Genomic DNA, 25,576 nt, shown 5'->3' with positions numbered 1-25,576 from the left:
AGTTTTCTGAAGTCGGCTTTCTTAAAGTCTAGAATTTGAGTCTTAGTATGCTTGGTTGCTCCTTTCTGCTGTATAATAAACTCCAGAAGAGCATGGTCACTCCCATCTAATGATCCTGCCACTTCTACCCCACTAACCAGGTCATCACTGTTGGTTAGGACCAGATCTAAAATGGCTGATCCTCTTGTTGCTTCTCCCACTTTCTGGACAATGAAGTTGTCTGCAAGGCCAGTGAGGAATCTGTTCGACCTTATGCTCTTGGCTGAGTTTGACATCCAACAAATATCAGGATAGTTGAAATCCCCCATTAATACTATCTCACTTCCTTTTGAATGCTTGGTCATCTGTTGCAGGAAGGCTTCATCTGTGTCCTCAGTTTAGCTTGGGGATCTATAGTAAACTCCCACAATGAGATCACTGTTATTTTTCTCCCTTAATTTTGACCCACATACTCTCAATATGGCTTTGAAGTTTTAAATCCTGGATCTCTTCACAGATATACACATCCCTGACGTATAACGCCACTCCTCCTCCTTTCCTGTTTGGAAATAGATTGTATCCCTCTATTACTACATTCCAATCATGAGACTCATCCCACCAGGTTTCAGTGAGTGCTTTTCACAAGGACACTTGCTAGGAACATGCACAACAGCTCAAGCTCATTTTCAGAGGAAATGGAGGGATCTCCTTTATCAGCACTTTTTATCATGCAGCAAAAAGAAAAAGAAAAAATGCAGAGCAAAAACCTATAAAGGTATGGATAAGGAAAGCAACAGTACTTGATTCAGCGCCTCCCCCCACTGCTCAGCATGTTCCTTCACGCACACACACAAAAATCTCAGAACTTTCTCTACTCTCATTCCCATCAATTATTGAGCTGGACCTTAAAAATTACCTTGTTAACAGCAGAGTTTATAAATGGGCTGAAAAATAAGCCATCGCCAAACAATTCCATTTTCTTCCTCCCCCGGCTGATTCACACTTGTTTTGCTGTTTGATGTGCTGCACATAAGCTATATCAGAGCAGAGCAAGGCTGGCCAATGTGGTGCTTTCCACATTGCCCTCCAGCTGTCCTTGGATTACAATTCTCATTATCCCTAACCATTGACCATGCTGGCTGGGCTGATGGCAGCTGGATTCCCACAACAGCTGGGAGGCACCATGTCAGATGCAGCATTTATTTGTTCAGTGCAGATCTTTGGAGAATCTTAGAATCTATTATTCTAAGTTGAGCCCTGCTGACTGGAGGAGATTGGGGGCTGATTGGAGGAGGTATCCTACCTTAGCTGGCAGTCTGGACTTCCCCCACCCCTGCAGGCCAAAATGCCAGGTGGGCACAGCATAGCCAAAAAAGCCTCATGGGCCAAATGAGGTGGCTGGTGAGTCATTTGCCATGAGGGCCGAGACTGATGGAAGTTGTGAGTCCAGGGACATCTGGAGAGGACCAGGTTGGGGACAGCTGGATTACATAAGAGGAAATGGGAGCTATGAATACAGAATAGCAGCATTCAACAGTTTCCATCAAATGCTGAATCACAGCTCAGCTGATGAAATCATCTGCAGGAGTATCGTTGGTCATTCCCCAAGTTGGTGAGGCTCATTTGACATTGGCCCAGTCATGTAGAATGCTCTGCCGATAGAGATTCAGTGTGTGTCTTCTCTGCCAACTTTTAAATGCCAGCTGATAACTTTTCCATTGCTCCAGGCCTATGCAGCCAATTAAGAATATATCCTTCAATGATGGTAAATTGATGCCTGTTTTTACCTTTTTTAATATGGTTTCCATTATACAGTTTTATTGCTGTTAACTTTGGTGTTCTTTATGACATAGTGGTAAACAAACAAACAAACAAACAAACAAACAAACAAACACAAAACCCCTGAAAAGAGAATCTGGACTTGCCCCTTGGTGAGCCCCTTCAATACTGCATGGATACACCAAGGCAAGAGGGAAGAGATAGAGGTCTGCTCTGGTCAGACCTCACCTGGAGTACTGTGTCCAGTTCTGGGCACCACAGTTCAAGAAGGATATTGTCAAGCTGGAACATGTCCAAAGGAGGGCAACCAAAATGGTCAAAGGCCTGGAAACAATGCCTTATGAGGAACGGCTTAGGGAGCTGGGTATGTTTAGCCTGGAGAAGAGAAGGTTAAGGGGTGATATGACAGCCATGTTCAAAAATATAAAAGGATGTCATATAGAGGAGGGAGAAAGGTTGTTTTCTGCTGCTCCAGAGAAGCGGACACAGAGCAATGGATTCAAGCTACAAGAAAGAAGATTCCACCTAAACATTAGGAAGAACTTCCTGACAGTAAGAGCTGTTCGGCAGTGGAATTTGCTGCCAAGGAGTGTGGTGGAGTCTCCTACTTTGGAGGTCTTTAAGCAGAGGCTTGACAGGCATATGTCAAGAATGCTTTGATGGTGTTTCCTGCTTGGCAGGGGGTTGGACTGGATGGCCCTTGTGGTCTCTTCCAACTCTATGATTCTATAGACGCATAACAGCACATTCTCTTGTTGGAATTCACTTACCATTTGCAGAATGTCAGAGGAGACCATCTGCATGCAGCACATTGCGGTGGCCAGAGCACAGACAATAGTGGAGATGATATTGAGAGCACAGACGCTAAACAACAGGTCCTGCAAGGGGGAGAGAGAGAGAGAGAGAGAGAGAGAGAGAGAGAGAGAGAGAGAGCAATAATGTCACTCCTTATCAAAGCAAGACAGACGATGGGTGCTAAAAACATTTCCAGCAGATTGGATAATAAATGCTGTCAATGGTTATCTGCTTGATGTGGGTCTTTATTAGGTCTGTCCAATTTACACTGCACATAACCCTCTCATTCCTCAGAAACAAATGCGGCACCAACCCGTAGGAAAAATAAGAAGTATAAGGCTCCTAAAAACGGAAAAAGGAAAATGCAGATTTGTATCGTGGTCACAAAAGAATTCCAGCAGCAACTCTTTCTTATTTATTATTAGTCAATGAAATTCTGCAAGCATAATTCTGCAATGTTCCTGGCTACGATTTGATTTTCTAGAGACACCCCCTTCCCTGGTATGTGTCTGTGAGCCAGATAAATCTGTAAGCAGCCCTCCATTAATTGAAATTGCTTTGGGAGGCAAAAACTGTCTGAAAAGTGGAAAAAAATATTGTAAATTTAGCTGTGATTCCTGCATTTTAGGAGGCTGGACTAGATGGACTAGAACTCTTCAGTTTTGTGATTCTATGAAACAACTATGTTCAAAGGTGTGAAGGGGAGCCATGGAATGCTCACAGCCCATCTTTCATTCCCATGTGGGGTTTTCCTGGCTGCATGCTGGAGAGGCACCCTTGAGTCTTTTTCTAATTATATCAACTCTCCTGCAATAAAAAACCCCAAAAGATTATTGTGGCACCTTTAACACTAACAAATTTATTGGGCATAGGCTCATTCTTGGGCCAACATGCATAATAGGCTCTACACCCATCAGGCTTCTAGATTCCCTTTTTCAGAATAGCAAATGCACATGAGTTTGACCAAACTGCGGGAGGCAGTGGAAGACAGGAGTGCCTGGTGTGCTATGGTCCATGGGGTCACGAAGAGTTCGACACGACTAAACGACTAAACAACAACGACAGAGGACAAATGCTCAGAGACCACAGCTCAGTGGTAGAGCCCATACTTTGAATGCACAAGACCCCTAGGTTCAACCCCTGATACCTCCAGTTACAAGGATCACAGGAGGCTGGGGGGGGGGAGACCCTTCTCTGCCTGAGCCCTTGCCAAGCTGTCATCAGGTCAGAGCAAATAGTACTGAGCTCACTGGACCAGTGGCCCTGGTGCAGCTGAAAGTAACTTCATAAAGTCAACTTGTTTTTGACTTTCAAAAGCATTTCAAAAGTTTCTAGATGGGGGGGGGAGTGTTATTTCTCCCCCTTTTTGTGGAGTTTCCTCAACTCCATGGGTTTCCTTCACCAAAATGCCTCAGATTGATGTTTTGTCATGCTATATCATCATCCTATGGGTTTTTTTTTTGGGGGGGGGGGAGGATTCTGATCCACATTTCCCTCAAAATACTGATACCTGTATCTGAAATAACAGACTGCTCCCCTCCCCCATCTTCTTTTTCCCATTTTCAGAATTAATCTGGGGCCACCCACCCACCCACAGCATAATTATAAAATTGCTCCCATACTTATTTTACAGGACTTGTGGGCATATAACCTGATATATTACACCCCTGGCATGCAAAGTGAATCACCCTCTATAGCTGCCACTGTACCTAATTAAAGGCCACTATTCCTAAAGTTAAGTGGCGCAAGACGGAGAAGAGAAACATTTGGAAAATTAAAGACATAAATTATGTTTTCTCTCAACCTCCTCCTCCTCTCATTGACAAATCTTAATTAACATCCATCTCTTTTTCAAGTGCTTGAAATGAGGACAAGGGTCTTGTGAGCCTCAGCAACCAAAGAACTGGAAATAATGCTTTGTTTCAACAGTGCAGCAGTCCACCATGTAAAACAAAACAAATCACAAACCTAGACCAGCGCACCCTTTTAATTCAGTAACACAAAACCCCACCACAGACCACTGGGAACTTGTCTCACAAGCAGCTGTGCTCTGTTCCAAACACAACACATTTCTGTGTCCAGAAAAAAAGCAATTTCTATCTGTATATATTAGTCGCCCTTATCTACTATATATTTTGGAAAATGATTTGTCCTTCTGTTCTCCATGTGTTAGGATTCCCAAGGTGGAATAAGCAGTTTTCATTGATGTTGGGCAACCAGCCGCCATTTTGAATCAAGATGGCAGACCAAAACATTACTGTGGTATAACCATTTTTTGGTGTGACAGATCCAAACTGCACTGATTAGGATGCCTCTGAAGATATTGTAACCCCATTTGGTAGGACATTGCCAAATTTGGCATGACAAGCCCAACCTGCACCCGTTGGGATGCCTCTGAAGAGATTGTTGGCCAACTCTGCATGAGGCTTCCCAAGCGGGAGGTTGAGATCTCCATTTACCTTTAGACTCCAAGCACCATGTGGGATCAAGATGGCAGACCAAATAAAGCATAATTAAACATCAGAATGCACTCCATTTATTCAATTAATCACAATTTATGAAGTTATGCATGGCAAGGGGGAAATGCAGAAAGCTTTTCTCTTTCTCTCTTAAGACTGGAACTCATGGACATACAATGAAGTTGAATGTTTGATGATTCAGGACAGATAAGATAAAGTACTTCTTCACACAGCATGTGGCTTAACTATGGAACTTACTCCCCCAGAAGGCAGTGATGGCCACCAAATTGGATGCCTTTAAGAGATAATTAGACAAATTAATGGAGGAGAGGGCTGCCGATGGCCCCTAGCCATGAGAGCTATGCTCACCCTCCACAGTTGGAGGCAGCCCTGCTCCTGAATGCCAGTTGCTGGAAGCCACAGGAGGGGGAGGGGCTCTTGTGCTTGGGTCCGGCTTGCTGGTTCCTCACAGGCATCTCGTTGGCCACCATTTTGATTCATTTGTTGTATTTATTGTACTATTATTGCTTTGATTCATTTGATCCTTGTTGTAGCCTTATTTTGTGTATGTGTGTTCTGTATTAGGAAGGATTTATTCATTTGTCAGTCCTTTAATATTCTCATGAAGTGCTTTGAGCTCAACTCGGTTGTTGGAAAAGTGGCATGCAAATATCAAGTGAACAATCAAATTTCATTCTGGCTCTGTCTGTTTGTATTACATAAAAGGACCCATTTGGCTGAAAGGTAGTCCAGAAGTTCTATTGACCAATAAATAAATAAAGCACTCCCACATTTCTTTCTTGCCTGGCCCTCCTCTGCTGCCTCTTCACCAGCAGATACTTGGGAGTGAGGGGGGGGGAGGGGGCACAATGCTTAAAATATCAATACAGTGGTACCTTGGTTTATGAACTTAATCCGTTCCGGAAGTCCGTTCTTAAACCAAAGTGTTCTTAAACCAAGGCATGCTTTCCCATAGAAAGTAATGCAAAATGGATTAATCCATTCCAGACTTTTAAAAAACAACCCCTAAAACAGCAATTTAACATGATTTTTACTATCTAATGGGGTGCGTGAAGTTCAAGTGGGGAGGGGAGGAAAGGGAAGCAAAAGTTATCTCTCAGAGGAGCTAGTCAGCTTCTCTGCCCTGCCCAGGATCCCTCCCCTCCCCTCACCCAGTGTCCCTTCCTCACCTTCTTCAGGGCTGGCACGGCGGCCGTGGGCGACACCCGGTACCGGGGGAGGTTGCTGCGGCAGCACAGCCTCCCCTCACTCAGCACCAGGAAGCGGAGAAGGGGGGTGTTGATGCTGCAGCAATGGCGGTGGCAGAGGGACCCAGCGCCAGGGAGCGGCAGCGACATGCCTTCTCGGCACGGCCTTCCCTCACTCAGCATTAGGAAGCGGAGATGGGGGACATTGTAAAGGAGCATCTCGGCATCAGAGAGAGGGAGACTGCATGGGTCCTCCCATGAAAAGGAAAAAGAAAAATGTGGCCAGCGAGGCAGCCTCAGAGCAGGAAGAGTTGACAATGAGATGCGAAGGAGCACTGGCAATTAAAAAGTGTGTGTAGCGAACATGGCACCTCGGTAGCCTTTGCAACGGGTGAGAAAAGGGCGTGTGTGGGCGCGTGGTTAGCGGTGGCTGTAGTGACGGGTGCTGGAAATGAAATGGAAAGGATTGGAATGGAATGGTTCCGCATGTGGTTGTAACAGCGATGCTAGCAAGAGATTTGCGGCAGGGAGGGAAAACAGAGCAGGGGTGGAGGACGGCGGCAGCGGACGAGCATCCCTCCCTTGCTTCTGTGGGAAACGCCGTGATGACCCCCTTCTCCGCTGCTGGATAATGGAAGTGTGGCACTCAAAACAGAAGTGCACCCCAGAATGGAGTATATTTGGATTCCAAAAAAAGTTCACAAACTGGAACACCTTCTTCTGGTTTTGACGTGTTCCGAATAGTTCGTGAACTAGGCTGTTCGTAGACCGAGGTACCACTGTATGCAGTTGCTACAATTATTTCCAGGGGTTCTGAAAGGGAAGGGCAGCATCAACCTCTTATATCTGCAGTCTTATGAAAGCCTTGCTGGGAGAATGCCTGGAATCCAAGAGCCTTTTTAAGAGCAAAGGGTAAGCATAATTCTTCCAATGAAGAGAAAATCCTGGGGCAAAGACACTGATAAGGTGATGGCTCCTCATAAATCTACCTTTAAAAAATAAATCAGGCAGATAAAAGGGTCCTCCAGGAAGGACCTTGTTATGCATGAATGAAAGACACCAAAGTAGCTGCAAACAATTGAATTCTATCCAGCCCTCCAGGTCTAACCCCAAAATCTCAGCCTTGTCTCTTGACTCTCCTAACATTTAAAAAGTGGTCTGTTTTGCACTTCCGGTCTGCCGCGCTGGTGGAGAGGCGCAGAAACCTCGAGCTCCGAGGTTTCTGGCATCGCGGAGGGGGGGAATTCCGCGGGAGCCACGCGGATCCCCACAAGAACCCCGGGTAGAGCGTCCCGGGGGCGAAATAGCCCGGCAGAGCCCCAAAGGCGAATCCTCCGCTGCCCGGGAGCTCGTTAGAACCCCTGAGAGCCAGCAGAGTGGCAGTCGCGGGAGCCATTTTTGGTGCCATCGTTACCTCCATGAAGCAAAGCTCCGTGCCTACAGCCTGCAAGCGCCGGATTCTTCCTGTAAAAAGATTAGATCTGGACCAAGTAAGTTAAAATTTTACGATTTGGACTGAGAATTTGGCGCTGGGAGGAGGCTTAAAAGGGAAGTCAGCCCCCCCAATTGAGTAATGGACGATGCAGTAAAGCTATGGAAAGCCCAGAAATTTACTATTAAAAAAAACTTTTTCCTGATGCAGAGTAAGGGGAAAAGATAAAGTGTACTTAAATTTCTGCAAAAGACTGTGATTTGACAAGGGGAACCCCCCCCTGTGAACTTGGAGTCGGGTCAAAGGAAGGATCGGCTAGCCGCCTTTGTGACGTCACAATACAAAAGAATGTGTCTGTCTGTGAGCCTGAGACTGAGAGCTGTAGACAAACAAAAGAGGAACTTTTAAAAACAAACCTCAAGGCTGCTTAGTGCTGAATTTGAGTCTGACTATTAAGAGAAAAAGTAAAGAAACAGAGGTTGGATCCAGTTCAGATGGGATTTTATTCCTTTTACATTTGGAAAATACAAAATAAGGACAATAACAAAATGCATCTCTGGGTTATTTGTGGGGCATAGGAATCCCCCCCAAAAAATATAGTCTGGCCCCCCACAAGGTCTGAGGGACAGTGAACTGTCCCCCTGCTGACCCCTGAGATAAAGCTATCAAGGCCAACTGAGACAGGAGATAACCTTTTATGAGCATCTCCCCCCCCCACACAAATACTGGAGCCAGTCTAGTTAAGCAAACAGATTGAAATCTGCCAAAAAATGATTGAGTTTATATCCCAGCTTTCTCCCAAGGAGTTCTAGGTGGCTTCCATAGTTCTCCACCTCATTTTATCCTCACAACAACCCTGTGAGGTAGGCTAGGCTGAGAGGCAGTGACTGGCCCAAGGTCACCCAGTGAGCTTCATGGCCAAGTGGAAATTTGAACCGTGATCTCCCATGTCCTAGTCTGCGACTCTGACCACCTCACCCTGCTGGCTCTACAACATACGGTTACATCTCTCATGTTCAATGTTGAATGCCTCAGTGCTGTCAGAAGAAGAAGAATGCTGGCTGATTTTTTGGGATACTATGTCAACTTGTTTTTAACAGCAGTTTTTAATCAGTATTTTTAAATGAGTTTTAAAATACAGTTTTCTGTAAACCACTTGGAGGGCTTTTTGATTAAGTGGTATACAAATCTTGTGTCAGAAATAAATAATCTACCACCTCCACTGATCACATAACATGGAAAGGCCACTTGAGGCATTGGCCAAGTGCTGCTGTCGGCCTCAGCTGAGTCACTCCCTGTCTCCAGGGCTCTGTACAGAAGGCACCCAAGAGCGGAATCCTACAAAGAGGAAGCTAAAATTAGCAGGAAACTTTGAGAGGTTCATTGCTTTGGAGAAACTATAATTTCAAAATCCCAAAGACCTATTTTGCAGCCTTGGAAACTTGAACAGACAAAAGTTACCAGGTTTCCTTTTGTTTTTTTGTTTTTGCATTGCTGCGTTCCATCGAGTGCAGCCTGAGGTTAATCCAAATCCAATCACACTAAAACAATTTATCTGCAGAAAAATGACAGCCTAATATTGTGTGCCCCCCCTTCACAGTCCTGAAACCTGGTCCCATTTGAAACCAAAAGTACATGCACAAAGACACTGCCAGCTTTTCTGGGCATCTAACATTGAACTTGATTGTTCAAAACATGTTTACTTCTCTCCAAAGCAATACAGGTACCTTTTAAGACTTCAGTGGATGAACTTCCTCTATAATCTCAGGAAATTACAGTAATTTGCAAACATCCTTTTCCTTCTGACAGCATTTCTTTACCAGGTCCTTAAATGGTGTGTGTGTGTGTGTGTGTGTGTGTGTGTGTGTGTGTTTAGAAATGCTGATGCCACTTTATAAATATTCGGAAAACACTCATGTTTATATCTAAAGGTCAGTTTCTTTCAAATTACAGGCCCTGGCTTCTAATGGCAAATGCACCCCAAAGTGGATCTTTCTTTCCAATTTATACATCAATGTGTACTTTGAGAGTTTGTTTTGCAAAGCCAAAGCTCAGTGGCAGGGCAGGTTTCTGTGCCCGCAGCGCAGTCCCAGGTTCAGTCCCCTGTGGCATCTCCGGAAAGGGCTGAGAAAGACTTCCTGGCTGAAACCCTGGAGAGCTGCCATTCAGTGTAGTGTCAGACAATGGTTCAATGAACCAATGGTCTGACTTGGTATAAGACAGTTATTCTGGCATTCTGTACTACTCTCATCAGGGGAAGAGCCTCAGCTCACTGGAAGGGGACTTGTTTTGCATGCCAGAGGTTCAATCTCCAGCATGTGGGGGGGGCTGGGAATGTCCCCTGTCTAAATCCCTGGAGAGCTGCCAATCAATGTAGGCAATACAGAGCTAGATGGATAAAGAGTCGGACTCTGCATAAGGCACCTTCCTCATTTCCTAGTCAAATTGGCAGTTTCTTCAGAACTTAAGGACTGGAGGATCTTATTATTTTTAAGGGAAGGGCCATCACTCAGTGATGGAGCACTTAACTTCGCATGCAGAAGGCAGGGGCAGAGGAAGGGGGGACAGAGGGGGTGGATTGCCCTGGGTGTCTTCACTGAGAGGGGTGACATTTGGCACACCGCCCACCCGCCACTCCCAAGTCTACCCCGAGCTGTTGGGGGAAGCGGGGAGCTGCACCACTTTGCCGACAGCATTCCTCCCTTCCCCCCAAGCTTGGGGAAGGCTAGGGAGTCGCGTGCAGGCGGCGTGCAGAATGTCCGTCCCCGGCTGCAGGGCGCCACACCACTCTGTGCACCCGAGTGGCTATTCTGCACCTGGGAGGGCACTACCTGCCCCCCAGGCAGCGCAGGCATATGCTCTACCGCTGCATTCGGGGGTTAAAATAGGGAATCTGCTTTGGAATGCAGGATGTCCCACGTTTTATAAGGGAAGGAATCCCGACGAGCAGGTGCAGAAAAAATCTTTGTAGAGCACTTTTCTAAATCTACAGACAAATATGACGAGTCCACAGCACATGAAAATCAGCGAATCTCAAAAGAGTCTATCCTGGGGACCAGCGACAGTAGGGAGAATTGATATTCGGGTGACCAGGAAAGCAACCAAGGAGCTGAGAAACCTCTGACTCAAATATCCCCCTCACCATGAATTTACAGAGTGGTCTTAACTTAAGCAAGAAATTATTTCACCGTTATTTCACCGTATCGAACGTCTCCACACCTCTGCCACACTGCAATATGGAGATAATACTTGCCTGTCCCCACAGAATTGCTATAAAGGGATGCTGGACTAATGGGTCCTTAGTCTGATCCACCAGCACTACTGAATCAAGTTGCTGTAATTCAAAGTGGTGTTCAAACCCAATGGAAACAACTAAATATTTGTTTGTCTATTTCAAATCTTGCTCCCTCATTCCTTTGGAACTGGCAGCTTGGAGTGTTTATTTCCACATTTTGTATCCAATCTTTGCATAAGCTTACATCTAACAAAAAAGTGTCTTTTAAAAGTGCCAGAATCATACTGGTATTCAAAAGCATACTGCCTCCAAGCAGTTGCCAAATGTTCCAAATGACCAGTACCCTGGTCATTGATATTGATTTGTGTTGTTCCGAGCATTCAAAGCAGGCTGCATTCTAACTGCCTCAGAACTCCAAGGGGCAGTTGCTACAGTGCTCAGACCAGCTTCACTCTTCTCAGGTCTTCTCTTAGGTCAGACACACAAAGAGAAAGCCCTGGAAAAAGCCCTTGTGTACCAGAGACTAGTTGAAAACTGATTTCATGTAGGTGCATATATGCAGCACTCCTCAGTTCCCCACCAACAAAGCAGTGTTTTCCCAGATAAGAACAAATTGACTTTTATTTCCTTTTGTCCTGTCTGAGAGCCACTTGGTAAGCTTTTCCCATTGTGTGTGTGTGTGTGTGTGTGTGTGTGTGAGAGAGAGAGAGAGAGAGAGAGAGAGAGAGAGAGAGAGAGAGAGAGAATATGAGGACTAAAGCCAGAAAGGATTCTTCCCTGAACAGCAGCTGTATTGCACCAAACTTTCCAGGGTAGAATGTGTAACTTTGGTTGGATCATGCCTGACATTTTAACAATGGAGAGGGAAGGGAGGGGAGCATAGGAATGCAGAGGAGGAGTGGACAAGACAAGAGCATGGAGGGGGCCCATAAGAACAAAAGGGTTTGTGTGGTTGTGCAATTTCTTCACCCCTGGGGAAGTCTGATTCTTGGCACCTAGGATTGCAGGTACAGTATAGCAGACTTTTCCATTCCTACATCTCAAGGTGGGAAATGCAGAATTTGCCCTAGAATGATGGCATTGTTTTAGCTGCACATCACTATTTGCTCAAACTTTAGAAGATAGAATCATAGAGTTGGAAGAGACCACAAGGGCCATCCAGTCCAACCCCCTGCCAAGCAGGAAACACCATCAAAGCATTCTTGACATATGCCTGTCAAGCCTCTGCTTAAAGACCTCCAAAGAAGGAGACTCCACCACACTCCTTGGCAGCAAATTCCACTGTTGAACAGCTCTTCCTGTCAGGAAGTTCTTCCTAATGTTTAGGTGGAATCTTCTTTCTTGTAGCTTGAATCCATTGCTCCGTGTCCGCTTCTCTGGAGCAGCAGAAAACAACCTTTCTCCCTCCTCTATATGACATCCTTTTATATATTTGAACATGGCTACCATATCACCCCTTAACCTTCTCTTCTCCAGGCTAAACATACCCAGCTCCCTAAGCCGTTCCTCATAAGGAATTGTTTCCAGGCCTTTGACCATTTTGGTTGCCCTCTTCTGGACACGTTCCAGCTTGTCAGTATCCTTCTTGAACTGTGGTGCCCAGAACTGGACACAGTACTCCAAGTGAGGTCTGACCAGAGCAGAATACAGGGGTACTATTACTTCCCTTGATCTAGATGCTATACTCCTATTGATGCTGTCAGGATAAGGCCTACTTATGAGTAGGACCCTGGCAGAGACACATGCCCTACTGGCATGTTCTCCCCCTCCTGGGTGATCATTCGGGAGCTTCATAAGCATTCTCCAGCCCGAACATCACAGCAACTGGGAAAACATGGGGTGTCCCCTCTTTCCTTATAGTCCAAGCCTTTTTTCTCCCACTCCTAGATTAAAATATGGAAGTGTAACATGAAGCAAGATAAAACTGCTTCAGGGGCCCAATTTGTCTCCTGTGATGCCAAATGAGCACCTTCAGTTTAGCACAATTTCAGAGTGAGATAATTTTTGCAATCATTTCTAGCAGGAGAAAAACTGCAGTTCTGAATTAAAATATTTATTTTTCCTTAATATGTAGGAGGCTGTGGAGCCATTTCATAATCTAATCTTGATGTAATGCTTTTGTAGTTACTCCAGGGATCACTTTACTTTTAATAAAACTTTTTGTTGGTATGAAGGAGTTAAATTATACACAGGATATTATGTTCTGTCACTGAGAATGCTGGGAATGCATGAGCTTGTATAAATAACTCTGTACGAAAGGTGGAGTTCTCTTCCTGTTCTTCTTAATTGCCTCGCTAGACGAATTTAATTCGTTCCACGGGTCTTTTCTTATAACGGAAAATTCGTCTAGCAAATCCCATAGGAATGCATTGAAATTTTTTTGAATTTTTTTTTTTGCCCATAGGAACGCATTAATTGAATTTCAATGCATTCCTATGGGAAACCGCGATTTGCTAGACGAATTTTTCATAAAATGAATTCGTCTAGCGAGGCAACCTCCGCTCGTTTTCCCGGCTGGAGAGAGCATGTCAGCTTAATCCCCAGGAATGTAAATAAATATAGCTAAAAGATAAGGAGCTCGACGCAGTCCTGTTTTATTTCTACTTGAGACCAGCTGCTGTGCTACTGTTGCGCTCTCTGCTAAAGGGGGACGAAAAGCAGGATGCTTCAGAAGTGTGCTGGGCAGCCATTATTGCCTAATTAGTCTCCCGGTCACATTATTGAGGTTTCACCACCTCATAACTCAAAGTTGACCATAAAATTATAAATTACTGAATACTTTTAACCCAGGGTGTGGGGATATTTTAACTCAATGCCCAATGATGTAAAAATGGTCTCTTAGGACTTAGCATTTGGGTTTTTTTAATGCCTCCAAGGCAACAAATCTATGTTTATTGTATTTTTTTTTAAGTTGGAGCGCCTTAATGTGTTTTATGGTAAAGCTTTGTTGCAACAAGGAAACATAAAGAACAGAACATAGCAGGAACTTGGGCAGCAGATACTTTGCAAGCAGAAGACCTGAGGATCAATGCCGGGCACCTCTTAGCTGAGAGTCCAGCATTGCGGAGACTTGAACGAGATGGTCCTTTGGGTTCCTTCCAAATCTAGAATTCTATGACTCTAGGTAGGCAAGGGATTTGAAAAGATTCCTATTAACCCTTAGAGAGCCACTGCCAGCCAATGTAGACCAGACTTCCCCAACCACGTGCCCTCCAGATGCTTTGGAATACCAACACCCAACTTCCTTGACCATGGGGCAAGGATGACTGCAGCTGATGGGACCTTGGAGTCCAAGACCAGGGAAGGCAGTTGCAGTCAACACTAAGGTACACAGACCATTAGTCTGACACGGTATGAGGCAAATTTTGGAGTGGAGAGCAATAACCTCAATTGCTGGCAACTCCAGTAGAAGGGGAAGGGGAAGACTTCGGTAGGAGAGCCACTGCCAGTCAAAACAGACAATATCCAGCGAGATAGCCAAACTGCCTGACCTGGGGTGGGTCAGCTTCCTAGGTTCCTAAGTTCTCCACCCCAACATCAGAGCATAAGAAGAGCCTGGCTGTTGGATCAGCTGTGTCAGCACAAGAACTTGCATATTCCTAGGCCAAAAGAAAGAAGTTGGCCTAATAATAAAAAATAATAACGCAGCCAGGTGAGCTATTCTGTACTTGGTGACCCAGGGCCATGAGCATTTAAGTAGTGCATCTTTTTGATGCTGTGGCCAAGGATTTCATGCACTGGACCTTGTCAGCTATTTAAATGTCAAGTTCTCTGAAGGCCAATTAATTGTGAGATAAGACACTCTATAAATCAATAAAATAAATACAGGGCTGTCGTTGGCAATAGCTTAATGATCCCTCTTACGTACTCCTCAGTCATGGACTTCTGCCATTCACTTTCATGTAATTTGTTTTTTTCCAAACAACCTCCCTCCATCACAAAAAAAAAATCACATATAGTGTAGTCATTCTATTATTGAAACATCTGAGAATAGAGCCGGGGAAAGAGGGAATAAAAGTAAACCTTGGCTTGAGATACGGAAATCCTCTGAGATACGGTAATCATACCCTCCATATGAGTAGCTCTCATGCGCTAGTTATTGCCCACATTTGCTGATTGAATTTCACGGCTTATAGTAACAGTGCAGTTTGGACTGTTTGGGGTGGTTATAGAGAAGAACAAAAGCACCGTTGCTCATGTGTCAGGGTGTGATGTGAATGGGCTGGACATTACTAGGTTCAAGCACAACTCTGCAAGGACACCAAACTGTTTTCTTGCACTCTGCACCACCATCATCACCACCAGGCCATACTATAATAGCACATTATGAGCGTGAGGGTGTGGAGGTCCCTTCCAGAACTGGGGCAGCCTGATAATCAGGATCCAGCAGGAACCTGCTCTCTCACCTCACCCATCTCCCTGTCTGTTCCCACCTCTCACTCATTCCACAGTGCCTGTCACACCATCTTCCCCAGTGCCATCAGACATTGGGGGATGTTCCACTGGCCCTGCCCACCTGCAATTGCTGATCTTCTGAAAAAAAGTGTAACTTGCCCCTCAGATCAGCCTCCATACCTGAGGACTAGGAAGTAGCCAATTTAACACCAAATTTTCAAAAGGGATCTGGGCAGGGTGGATCCTAGAAATTACAGGTTTGTCTTTGTAAAACTGGCGAAATGAGGCAGGCTAAAATCAACATGGGCTAATTGCTCATCTATGTTGTGTGTGCCCAATCCTCTGTGTTTATTTGGAAGGATGTTCAAATGAGTTTAATGGGACTAGACTCACGTAATGGTACAACCCCCCCCCCCAGGATGGCAGGTCAAGTCCCTCTAATATTGAATGGTTCTCAGCATGCTTCAGTATTTTGCATCTCCCATTTCCAGAGGTTTTGATTTTGTCACAAAGAAACCTAGCAAAAGAGGAGGAGAGAATTTATCTGAATCTCACCTTTAGGGTCAGTCTGACAGTGTTGCATTCCTGCAAAGGGTTCAATTTCAGCATCTCACCCAGGCTGCAGCCTGAAGGCTGGTGTTGTAGCTCACAGCAAACGCAGACGCTGTCACTGTCAAATTTAATCTGAGAAAATAAAAAAAGAACAGGCCAAAGTTTTAGTAAGTGCAAAACAACTAAACAACACCCCAAACCTACCAAAGCATCCAATAACATGACTTGATTTGGTCAAGTAAGGTATGTGTCAGGGAGGTTGCTGGCTACCCTCGAACAACGACACTCCAAACCATCTTGTCTATTTACAGTGCAATAGCTTCATGAAAACATGTCTACTCAGTATCATCAGATTCTCCCAGTGGCACTTTTTGGCTCCTCCCCCAGCAGACATATTGTGGTACCCCCCCCCCAGCATTTCTAAGGGACAGAGGCTCCCTTCTCATGTGAACGAATGGTGGGTTCTGTGTGGGGCTGGAGAATGTGGCATTTTCCCAGGTGGCCACCTTCAGACTTCACTTGGATGCACGGGGGAAGAAATCTCCTTGTATTCAAAACCAAAAACAGGTACATCCAAAGAAAAATACCAGCTGAATCAGCACCCCAGTCCTAATGGCAGGAGAGCCTCCAAAATGCTCCAGAGCCATGTACCAAGGTTCTTATTTCTTGATATAACCTTGCCCTTAACCTCTAGCACCCTCAGTCAACCAAAGATCTCCTCTATTAAATATCTCTCCTCACTGCTCCTTGCTGCATATGTCATAAAATTGTAGAACAGTAGCACTGGAAACCACCCTATGGTTCACCTGGTCCAACCTGCTGCAATGCAGGAATCATGCAGCACGTAGGTAAACTATGGAACTCCCTGCCACAGGAGGCAGTGATGGCCACCAACTTGGATGGCTTTAAAAGAGGACTGGCCTGGAGGAGGAGGCTATCAACGGCTGCTAGCCAGGGTGGCTATCTCTGCCTTCACAGTTGGAAGCAGCAATGCTTCTGAATACCATTTGCTGGAAACTGCAGGAAGGGAGCGGGCTCTTGGACTCGGATCCTGCTTGGGGTTTCCCATTGAAGCATCTGGTTGGCCACTGTGAGAACAGGATGCTAGACTAGATGGGCCCTTAACCTGATCTAGCAGGGGTTCCTATACAATGGGTCTACTCAGGAATAAGCAGCCCCTGGAAGCTGTGCTCAGGTTTTGGAGGCCAGAGGTTAAAAGGCCTCTCTTTGGGAGTTGCATGCTTAGAGTTTACACATCAAACCTGACTCTGCTTGAGGAGTTTCTAAATTTGCTGCTCCTTCATGACCAAACAAATTTATTTTATCACTAAGACAAAATAAATTTCCAAAACCTAGTCTGAGAAGCAGGCAGGGGTGTTTTGTTTTAAAAAAGAAGAAGCAAGCTGTCCTTTCCATTTAATTTGTGAATTTAAGAAGTCCTGAAAACAAAAGAGCTAAGAAAGGGGGAGAAGGTACGGTACAAGAGAAATATCTACAACACACCAAAAAACTGAGGAAATTTCTCTTGTGCTTTCAATTCTTTGATGACAGCAGGACATCCAGCTATGGGGAGGGGGGCAGGATTTTGTGGTTTGTATGAAATACATAAAAAGCCAAATATATGTGAGAAAACTAGCACAACCAGATATTATTAAGTCATTTGTACTAGATAACACACTATATGGAATGTTTCCCCTCCTATACAATATGAAAGAGGACCACCATCTTTGGCTACAATTTAAATACAGTGGTACCTCAGTTTAAGAACAGTCTGTTTAAGAACAATTCGGTTTACCAACTCTGCAAAACCGGAAGTAGTGTCCCGGTTTGAGAACTTTACCTCGGTCTAAGAACGGAATCCGAACGGTGGAAGGGCACCGGCGGTGGGAGACCTCATTAGGGAAAGTGCACCTCGGTTTAAGAATGGTTTCGGTTTAAGAACGGACTTCCGGAACGGATTAAGTTTGTAAACCAAGGTACCACAATATGTCAAACAAATTGATATTATTCACTCATATAGCCATGTTATCTTAGAAACTGAAAGCTCTAGGAGCTTAAATGTGTCATTTCAAGGGAATAAATAAATAATACACACTGTCAAAAGGATATCAAGTTGTCCATCCTTCACAGAATAAAGAGAGAGAGAAATTAATTTGAAGATTGAACTAAGTCATAAAGTAAACTAGAGCTCATTTGCAAATTAATTTAGCAGAGTTCGTCCTCCCTTACAGAGTCTCTCATAAATCAGAGTCGTTGGTACCCACTGAGTGGAAAGGAGATGGGGGTTGCTGGCAGGAATAATTTCAGAGAAAGGGGAAAAAAAGAAAAGTATAATGGATGAGACTAGAAAGGCAAGAAAGCTTTAAAAAAATCTTAGGAAGGCAGCCTTCCCCAACTTGGAGCACTCTGATGGGCAAACTCAAAGGAGGGTGAAAATGGCAGCACCCACAGAGGATCCCTGAACCAAGGAGGGCTTCCCCCAGGATGCTACCCTAGCCCTGTGTTTTTATTTTAGGTTAGGATAATTTTTATTCCTTTCTTTCTTAGGATTTTGATTCCCTTTCTTTTTTTACTCATTTCTTCCCCCTTTTCTTCCCCATTTCTCGGGGGGGGGAGAACCCCCTTCTTCGTCATCTTGGGGTTACCCCCACCTTATTTTTACCTTTATTTTAGGTTCTATTTCTCATAATCATTATTATTACTATTTTAAAATGTTTCTTTATCCTCCTCTGCCACCATCAGCATCATTATTATTACCAGTGCTTGGAAAACCACCCCTCCGGCACTCGACCACCCCCTCCATCACACAGGGGAGACAGGATAAAGCTATGCTGGTCCTGTTGCAAAATAAATTAGAACTCCAAGACAGGTAAAAACACACACCAACTGGCTGAACAATACCATCAAACTATTATTACTAAAACATATACATACCCACCCACCCCCAAATAAGCTTTTTCGCTTTTACTCCACACTTTAACTTGAATCTCCACTTTGGTTTTAGACCTTTTTTAAAAAATTACTTTTTGACACTATTTTTCTTTAAGAAAAAAGAAAGGGAAAAACATATTTTTCTTTTCAAATTTTTAACCTCACCTCCCATTTTTCACTTATCCTCCCTGATTCTTGACTTCTACCTCTAAATCCCTATCCTTATCCTTGCCCCTGTACCGTACCGTATCTCCTCCATTAATCTTTTAATTTTTGCCCATACACACACACACACACACACACACACACATTTTTTGTCTATTTATGTATATATTTTCTTTCAATCCTCAACTTTTTATTGTTAGTATTATTAGCATTTTAATACTGCTGTCCTAATGCCCCCTTTCCTCTGCTTCTTCTTCCCCCTTCCCTTCCTTTTTAAAGGACAAAAAAATATAACTTTCACCATTACTATTAGTTAACCCCTGAATTTTTTTTTGCTTTTTGCTTTTTAATTTTTTACCTTCTCCCCCCTCAATCTAACTAGACCTGTTACTTTCAGATTTTTAATCTCTCTGACTTTTTGTGTTTCAATTTTAAATCCTAATCCCACCCCTACTTTTACATTATCAATTTCCACGTCTAACTTTTATCCATGAAGCCACTAATAATAATAATGATAATGATAAAGTTCAGTACAGACCTGAACTTTAAAGCCACAACAGTGCTAAAAGACAAAAGAGGTAGATTTACTTTCACCAAAGGAACACTAGATGGCAAAACCAAACTGACACTTGGCTCAATATAGGCCCCAAACTCAAAACAAATAGAATTCATCCAGAAGACACTAAATAAATCCCTCTCCTTCTCCGAAGTAATAGCAATCCTAGGAGGTGAGTTCAACCTTAATATGAGAGGCATCTCCCTGAAAGACAACCACCCCACAAGCCCATGGGGCAACCTTCCTCTGAGGGAAACCCCAAACTACTAGAGCAGGGGTCCCCAAACTAAGGCCCGTGGGCCGGATGCGGCCCAATCGCCTTCTAAATCCGGCCCGCGGACGGTCCGGGAACCAGCATGTTTTTACATGAGTAGGATGTGTACTTTTATTTAAAATGCATCTCTGGGTTATTTGTGGGGCATAGGAATTTGTTCATTCCCCCCCCCCAAAAAAAATATAGCCCGGCCCCCCACAAGGTCTGAGGGACAGTGTACTGGCCCCCTGCTGAAAAAGTTTGCTGACCCCTGATATAGAGCAATAGGGAACATGTAACTATAAATAGGTTAAAATTAAACTGTATAAGCTAAAGCATGATAAATAATACAGATGTAAAACCACTGAAATATGTAGATTAAAACCTTAACCACTAATTTAAAATGTGCATGTTAAGACATTGGCCATTAGATTCATTTTGAGCTTGTCTCCTTAATTTTATAGCAGCAGCACAAAACTTAGCCATACATGGAATTTGGCAGCTCTGGGGACTTCCGGTCTACTGCCAGCGCTGATCGGTGAGGAATCCTCAAGCTCCAAGGTTCCTGGCACTGTGAGGGAGGGAGGAGCCGCAACAGCATCTCTGGGTTATTTATGGGGCATAGGAATTCATTCATATTTTTTTTTCAAAATATAGTCTGGCCCCCCACAAGGTCTGAGGGACAGTGGACCGGCCCCCTGCTGAAAATTTTTGCTGACCCCTGAACCAGAGACTCCTACAAACAGCTAAAATGCTACAAGATAGAGGCCTTTACAACATATGGGGCAAATAAATAAATAAATCCGGGAGACACCAGCTACACGTTCCAATCTGGGTGCCACGGCACAATGTCCAGACCAGATAACATTCTGGTCGTGCAAGGTCTGATCCTCCTGGTTGAAACAACAAACATAGGCAACATTAAAGTCACAAACCAGGCCCCAGTAGAAGCTGCCCTTAGAATGTGACAGAAAACACAAACCACTCCATCATGGTCCTTCAGTCCCATCCTAACCACAAATAAATTAATAAGAGAGAGCCTCATGAAAACTCTCCAGAACTATTTCAAATAAAATGATATAGACAATATAACGACCCCCCTTCTTTGGGACACAATGAAGGCAGTTAGCAGAGGAGCCTACGTAAAAGAGAAAGCATTCCTTAAAAAACAAACCTAAAAAATTAGCAAAATAGAACAACAAACCACAGCTCTCTTATCACGATACAAATGCTAAAAGACTCCTTAAACTTATAGAACAAAAAAGACAGGACCTTGACTCACTAGACATCAACAAAACAATGATAAACATCCTATACTCAAAGCAACGCTTCTACCGTGTTTCTCCTAAAATAAGACATGCCTATAAAATAAGCCATGGCACGATTTCCATGCGTTGAAAAAATATAAGACATACCCCGAAAATAAGCCGTAGTGCTACTGTATGTGAGCTCTACTTGGTGAAGAGGACAAAAGTGGCATTTGCGGTGGAGAGGAGAGGAAGGCACGAAGAAGAAAAGAGGAGCGATTAAAGACGCCTCATGAATGACCTCCGTATGTGTCTCTTTCTCTCCCCCTGTGCGCGTCTCTTTCTCTCCCCCTGTGCGTCTCTCTCTCTCTCTCTCTCTCTCTCTCTCTCTCTCTCTCTCTCTCTCACACACACACACACACACACACAGCCCACCTCTCGCTTCCCCCCACCTTTTCCCCCTTCCATTCTACCGGTATGTGCCCAGCCATGAGTTGCTTGTTGATTTCCTCTTGATGGCCGAGACAGAGAACGAGGCAGGCAAACTGCAGCTACGGTAGGAAAGTAGCGAGCTCTCGCAGACACGCGGGTGGTTTTTTTAAAACTGACATCCCCTCCCTTCTTGCATTCCTAGGCTTCAAAGGTTATGCATATGAAAGAGGAGATTAAGGAGATAGATAAAGACAACTTCCTATTATCACCTTGCCTTTGTCCTGAAAGGTAGAAACCTTATGGTAGCCATGAGATCTGGGCATCAAAGGAAAGTACTTAACAGCTATTTGGTAAAGCCAATTGTGATCTCAGGCAGCATCTGGCTAATCAGTCCTGAGAGAGAGAAACGTGATTTCTGTTGTACAGCATCTGTAAAATTCATATAAAAAATCATTTCCCTGTTATGATCCAGCCCCCGAATAAGACATCCCTTGAAAATAAGCCATGGTGTTGTTGTTTTTTGAGGAAAAATAAATATAAGACGTGTCTTATTTTAGGAGAAACACGGTATGTGTATGGAGTGAAAAACTCCAGACTATTTGCAAACAGGTGTCGTAAAAAAATCACTAAAAACAAGAATTCATTGCATCACCAAGAAAGATGGCAACATAACATTCTCTATACAATTTGAGAAAAGACAATGCACATTTTTTTGTGAATCATGAAATTTTTTAATAAAAAATGTTGTTGTTTGGTCGTTTAGTCGTGTCCAACTCTTTGTGACCCTAGAGCACGCCAGGCACTCCTGTCTTCCACTGCCTCCCGCAGTTTGGTCAAACTAATGTTGGTAGCTTCGAGAACACTGTCCAACCATCTCATCCTCTGTCGTCCCCTTCTCCTTGTGCCCTCAATCTTTCCCAGCATCAGGGTCTTTTCCAGGGAGTCTTCTCTTCTCATGATGTGGCCAAAGTATTGGAGCCTCAGCTTCAGGATCTGTCCTTCCAGTGAGCACTCAGGGCTGATTTCCTTAAGAATGCATAGGTTTGATCTTCTTGCAGTCCATGGGACTCTCAAGAGTCTCCTCCAGCACCATAATTCAAAAGCATCAATTCTTTGGTGATCACGCTCCCCATGTGTACAACAAGGACATGCGAGAAGGGTCTTGTGAAGGGTGGGGGCTGAGAAAGAGCCACTTTTCTCCTCCTTGGACTCCCATCTCCCTGCAGAGTGGAAGGGTTGCAGAGAAGTCCAGTTGCACCAGGAAGTGATCTGACCATGGCACTTCTTTTGTTTCGCTTTTACTTAGTGTCAGATCACTATGAGTGATTATGAGTTGGGCCAAACTTATTCAGGGGCAGCCTCATGGAATCCATACTTTCCACAAACTGCCCCTACTGCCCAACTTCCAGAACATGCACTCGGAAAACTGGATCTTCCCAATAGGATGCCTGGTACAAGCTAATGACTTCCTAAAAATCACTGCACCCCACCCCTCCCCACCTATATGACCTGGGTTGCTGTGCGTAAGAGAAACCTGGTGGACGAGCAGTGGCAAAAACAGGCCCATCTGCTTCATCCAACCAAGTATCTGTTACACATGCCTGTCTAGGAATGGGAAAAACCATTGCCATTTATCTTTTGAATCCTTTTAAGAACAGCCACATGAACAAGAGTAACAAAATCGTGCAACTGAAATGCAAAATGTGCAGAAAAATATTAGGCAGCCCTTCTATCTCTCGGTTTGGATTACTAGATCTTAACAAGCTGCACTCACACTACTAGATTGTCTTAAATAAACACAGACCTGATTGTCTGAGTGAATGCTGTGCATCTTAATGGGTAGCACAATCTCCATTTGTGGGGTGATATCCAGTCTCCAGGAGAACAAATATCCTTGTTGGCATAAAAAGCAAGCAGACAGATGCAAGAGAGGAAATGCTGTAAAGGGGGTTCTCTTTTAATTAAAATTATAAATAGAGGAAAATGGAAAAGGTATAACCAGATTTTATAGTGCAAACCAACTAATATTTCCTGGGGTTTGATATCCCTAATTTCCCATTTGCAATTATAAGAAGGCATTAATTGTATTTTGGGTTGCCATTGTTGAGTCAGAATCAATAAAACTGCCCTCCAAAGCTAATTTTTACCACTCTAGGTTCAGAAAAGAAGCCCGTAACACAATTGTCTTGATTTATTTTGCAATTTCATCAGCATTATTTCCTCTTCAGTGTTTCCCTCCACTGGATTGCACTTCCAACGGCTTCATCCTACCAATTTATACATCTCATTAAATTTAAAGACCAAGCAGACCCCTGATTAAACTGCAATCATGTTTGCAACATCTCTTTAAGCATCTGCATGTTTTCACCCACGGCTGGGTGTCTCATTTGCCACTGGAATGATAAATATGTAGCTTCCCTGGCCTCCCCTCCCCCAATAAGAGATTAAATTTGAAAACTGGACTATACAGAAATCTGAACTACCAAAAGCCTGCAGTCATAGCATACTGCAGAGTTCACATCAGTACATGAAATTCAGCTGCCACCCCCACCTGGAAACTATGAAGAACACTTGGAAGAGTTGGGTGTATTAAGCCTGGAGAAGAGAAGGTCCAAGAGAGAGACGATAGGTCTCTTCCAATATCTAAAGGGTTGGAGCACAGCAGTTCCCTTTTGCTCCAGAGAGCAACTAATGCATGGGAAGTACAAGGAAGTAGACTTCACCTAAACACTTGACAAGACTTCAATAAAGAAAGAACCGCTTGACAGTGGAAGAAAAGCTGGATAGCCAACTTTTAGGGATGTTGTACTAGCTGACCCCAGCATTGCAGATCCTGCACTAGATCAGCGGTAGCCAACATGGCCTCCAGCTCTTATTGGACTGCAGCTCCCAACAGACCCAGTCAGCATGGCCCAGTCAGGGATGAAGGGAGTTGTAGGCCACAATATCTGAAGGGTCATTGGATGCTCTAGACTTTCAAGGGTCTTTCCAGTGCTATTATTCTCAATCCTTGTTGCCTATCTGTGGTCACTAGCTATTCCTTGGTGTCCTTTCTCTATTATCAAGTCTTGGAATTTATTGGATCAGTTGTCTTAAAGTTTGCCTGATTTGCTTCAGTTCACATTCAAAGATGAACATACCTAATTTGCCCCTTTGAGAAATAATATGCAGATCAAAGCACAACCATCCTTCAAAATTTATACAAATTCCCCTACATTTTTGTGTGTCATTATGAGAGAGGAAAGACTATGCCATTTTTGTATGCATTGTGTGTCTGCAGAATTGCACTGAATGAATAGAATCTCCTCAGTCCACCCACAGCCATCCTTGCATGGATATTTTCCTTAGAAGCAACTCAGGTAGCTGCAATCACTCCCAATAAATGACCACCAGATTTTGCAGCTTTAAATATATATATCTAAATTTCTTCCTTTAATTTTTATTTTATAGGTTTTCAAATCAGTATTTGTTTCAAAAGAGAATATAATGAGTTTTTTCATTACTCACCAGTTGGCATCCTTCCAAGGAATTGACCAGCTGAGCATTCTGGCAGGAGAGGATGGAACCTGCCAAGTTGAGCATCACACAGACGGCCGACAAGAGCATGAAAAAGGTGATCTGGAGAAAAGAGATGGAGAGTGACCTGTTGATTACACATGGAAAGACTCACCAATCCAGAGATCCACAAACTTCCCTTGTTCATTTTCCTCTTTCCCAACAGTGCAAAAGGAGGGTGCCACAATCACATATACTCTCCCCCTGTCCCTCTCCACCTTGTTAGGAGACCCCTATTCCTCTCCCAGAGCTACAATTCTCAGTGTTTCCTGGTAAAAGAAACTGACTGTTAAATTATCCCAGGAATTATAGCTCTGGGAGTGGGGGTGGGTCATTGGCCTAACAACTGTTACCAACCTTAACAAACTATGGTCCCCAGGATTCTTTGGGGAAGCCATGATTGTTTAAAGTGGTATCATAGCGCTTTGGATGCATGGTGTGAATTTGGCGACAATGGCCAACCCCCCAGGTTTTCTACAGCATCTGCTTAATATTCTACGTTCATTTATTTACTGTACATGCTCTATATGGGCTCATGTGCTTACTTTCATAAAGTGAGAAAGAGAGACATCTACTTGTACAATCACAGACATTTCTGGCAGT

The 25,576-nt window shown here is 44.0% G+C and overlaps 1 protein-coding gene across 1 annotated transcript in view; it reads right to left on the bottom strand.

The window, feature by feature from the left end:
• Positions 1–25,576, bottom strand: part of ENTREP2 (endosomal transmembrane epsin interactor 2) — a 150,463-nt gene that overhangs the window by 11,815 nt on the left and 113,072 nt on the right. The window contains exons 3-5 of the mRNA XM_035131777.3: positions 24,926–25,036; positions 15,838–15,966; positions 2,529–2,636 (exon numbers count right to left, since the gene is read on the bottom strand). Coding sequence (XP_034987668.3) covers positions 2,529–2,636; positions 15,838–15,966; positions 24,926–25,036 — 348 coding nt within the window. The remainder of the gene's footprint in view (positions 1–2,528; positions 2,637–15,837; positions 15,967–24,925; positions 25,037–25,576) is intronic.

Source organism: Zootoca vivipara, chromosome 13 (genome assembly GCF_965207765.1).
Source record: "Zootoca vivipara chromosome 13, rZooViv2.hap1.1, whole genome shotgun sequence".
In the NCBI taxonomy this organism is placed as follows: Eukaryota; Metazoa; Chordata; class Lepidosauria; order Squamata; family Lacertidae; genus Zootoca; species Zootoca vivipara.
The sequence above is the reverse complement of the archived record's forward strand: the minus strand, read 5'-3'. Positions and strand labels throughout refer to the sequence as shown.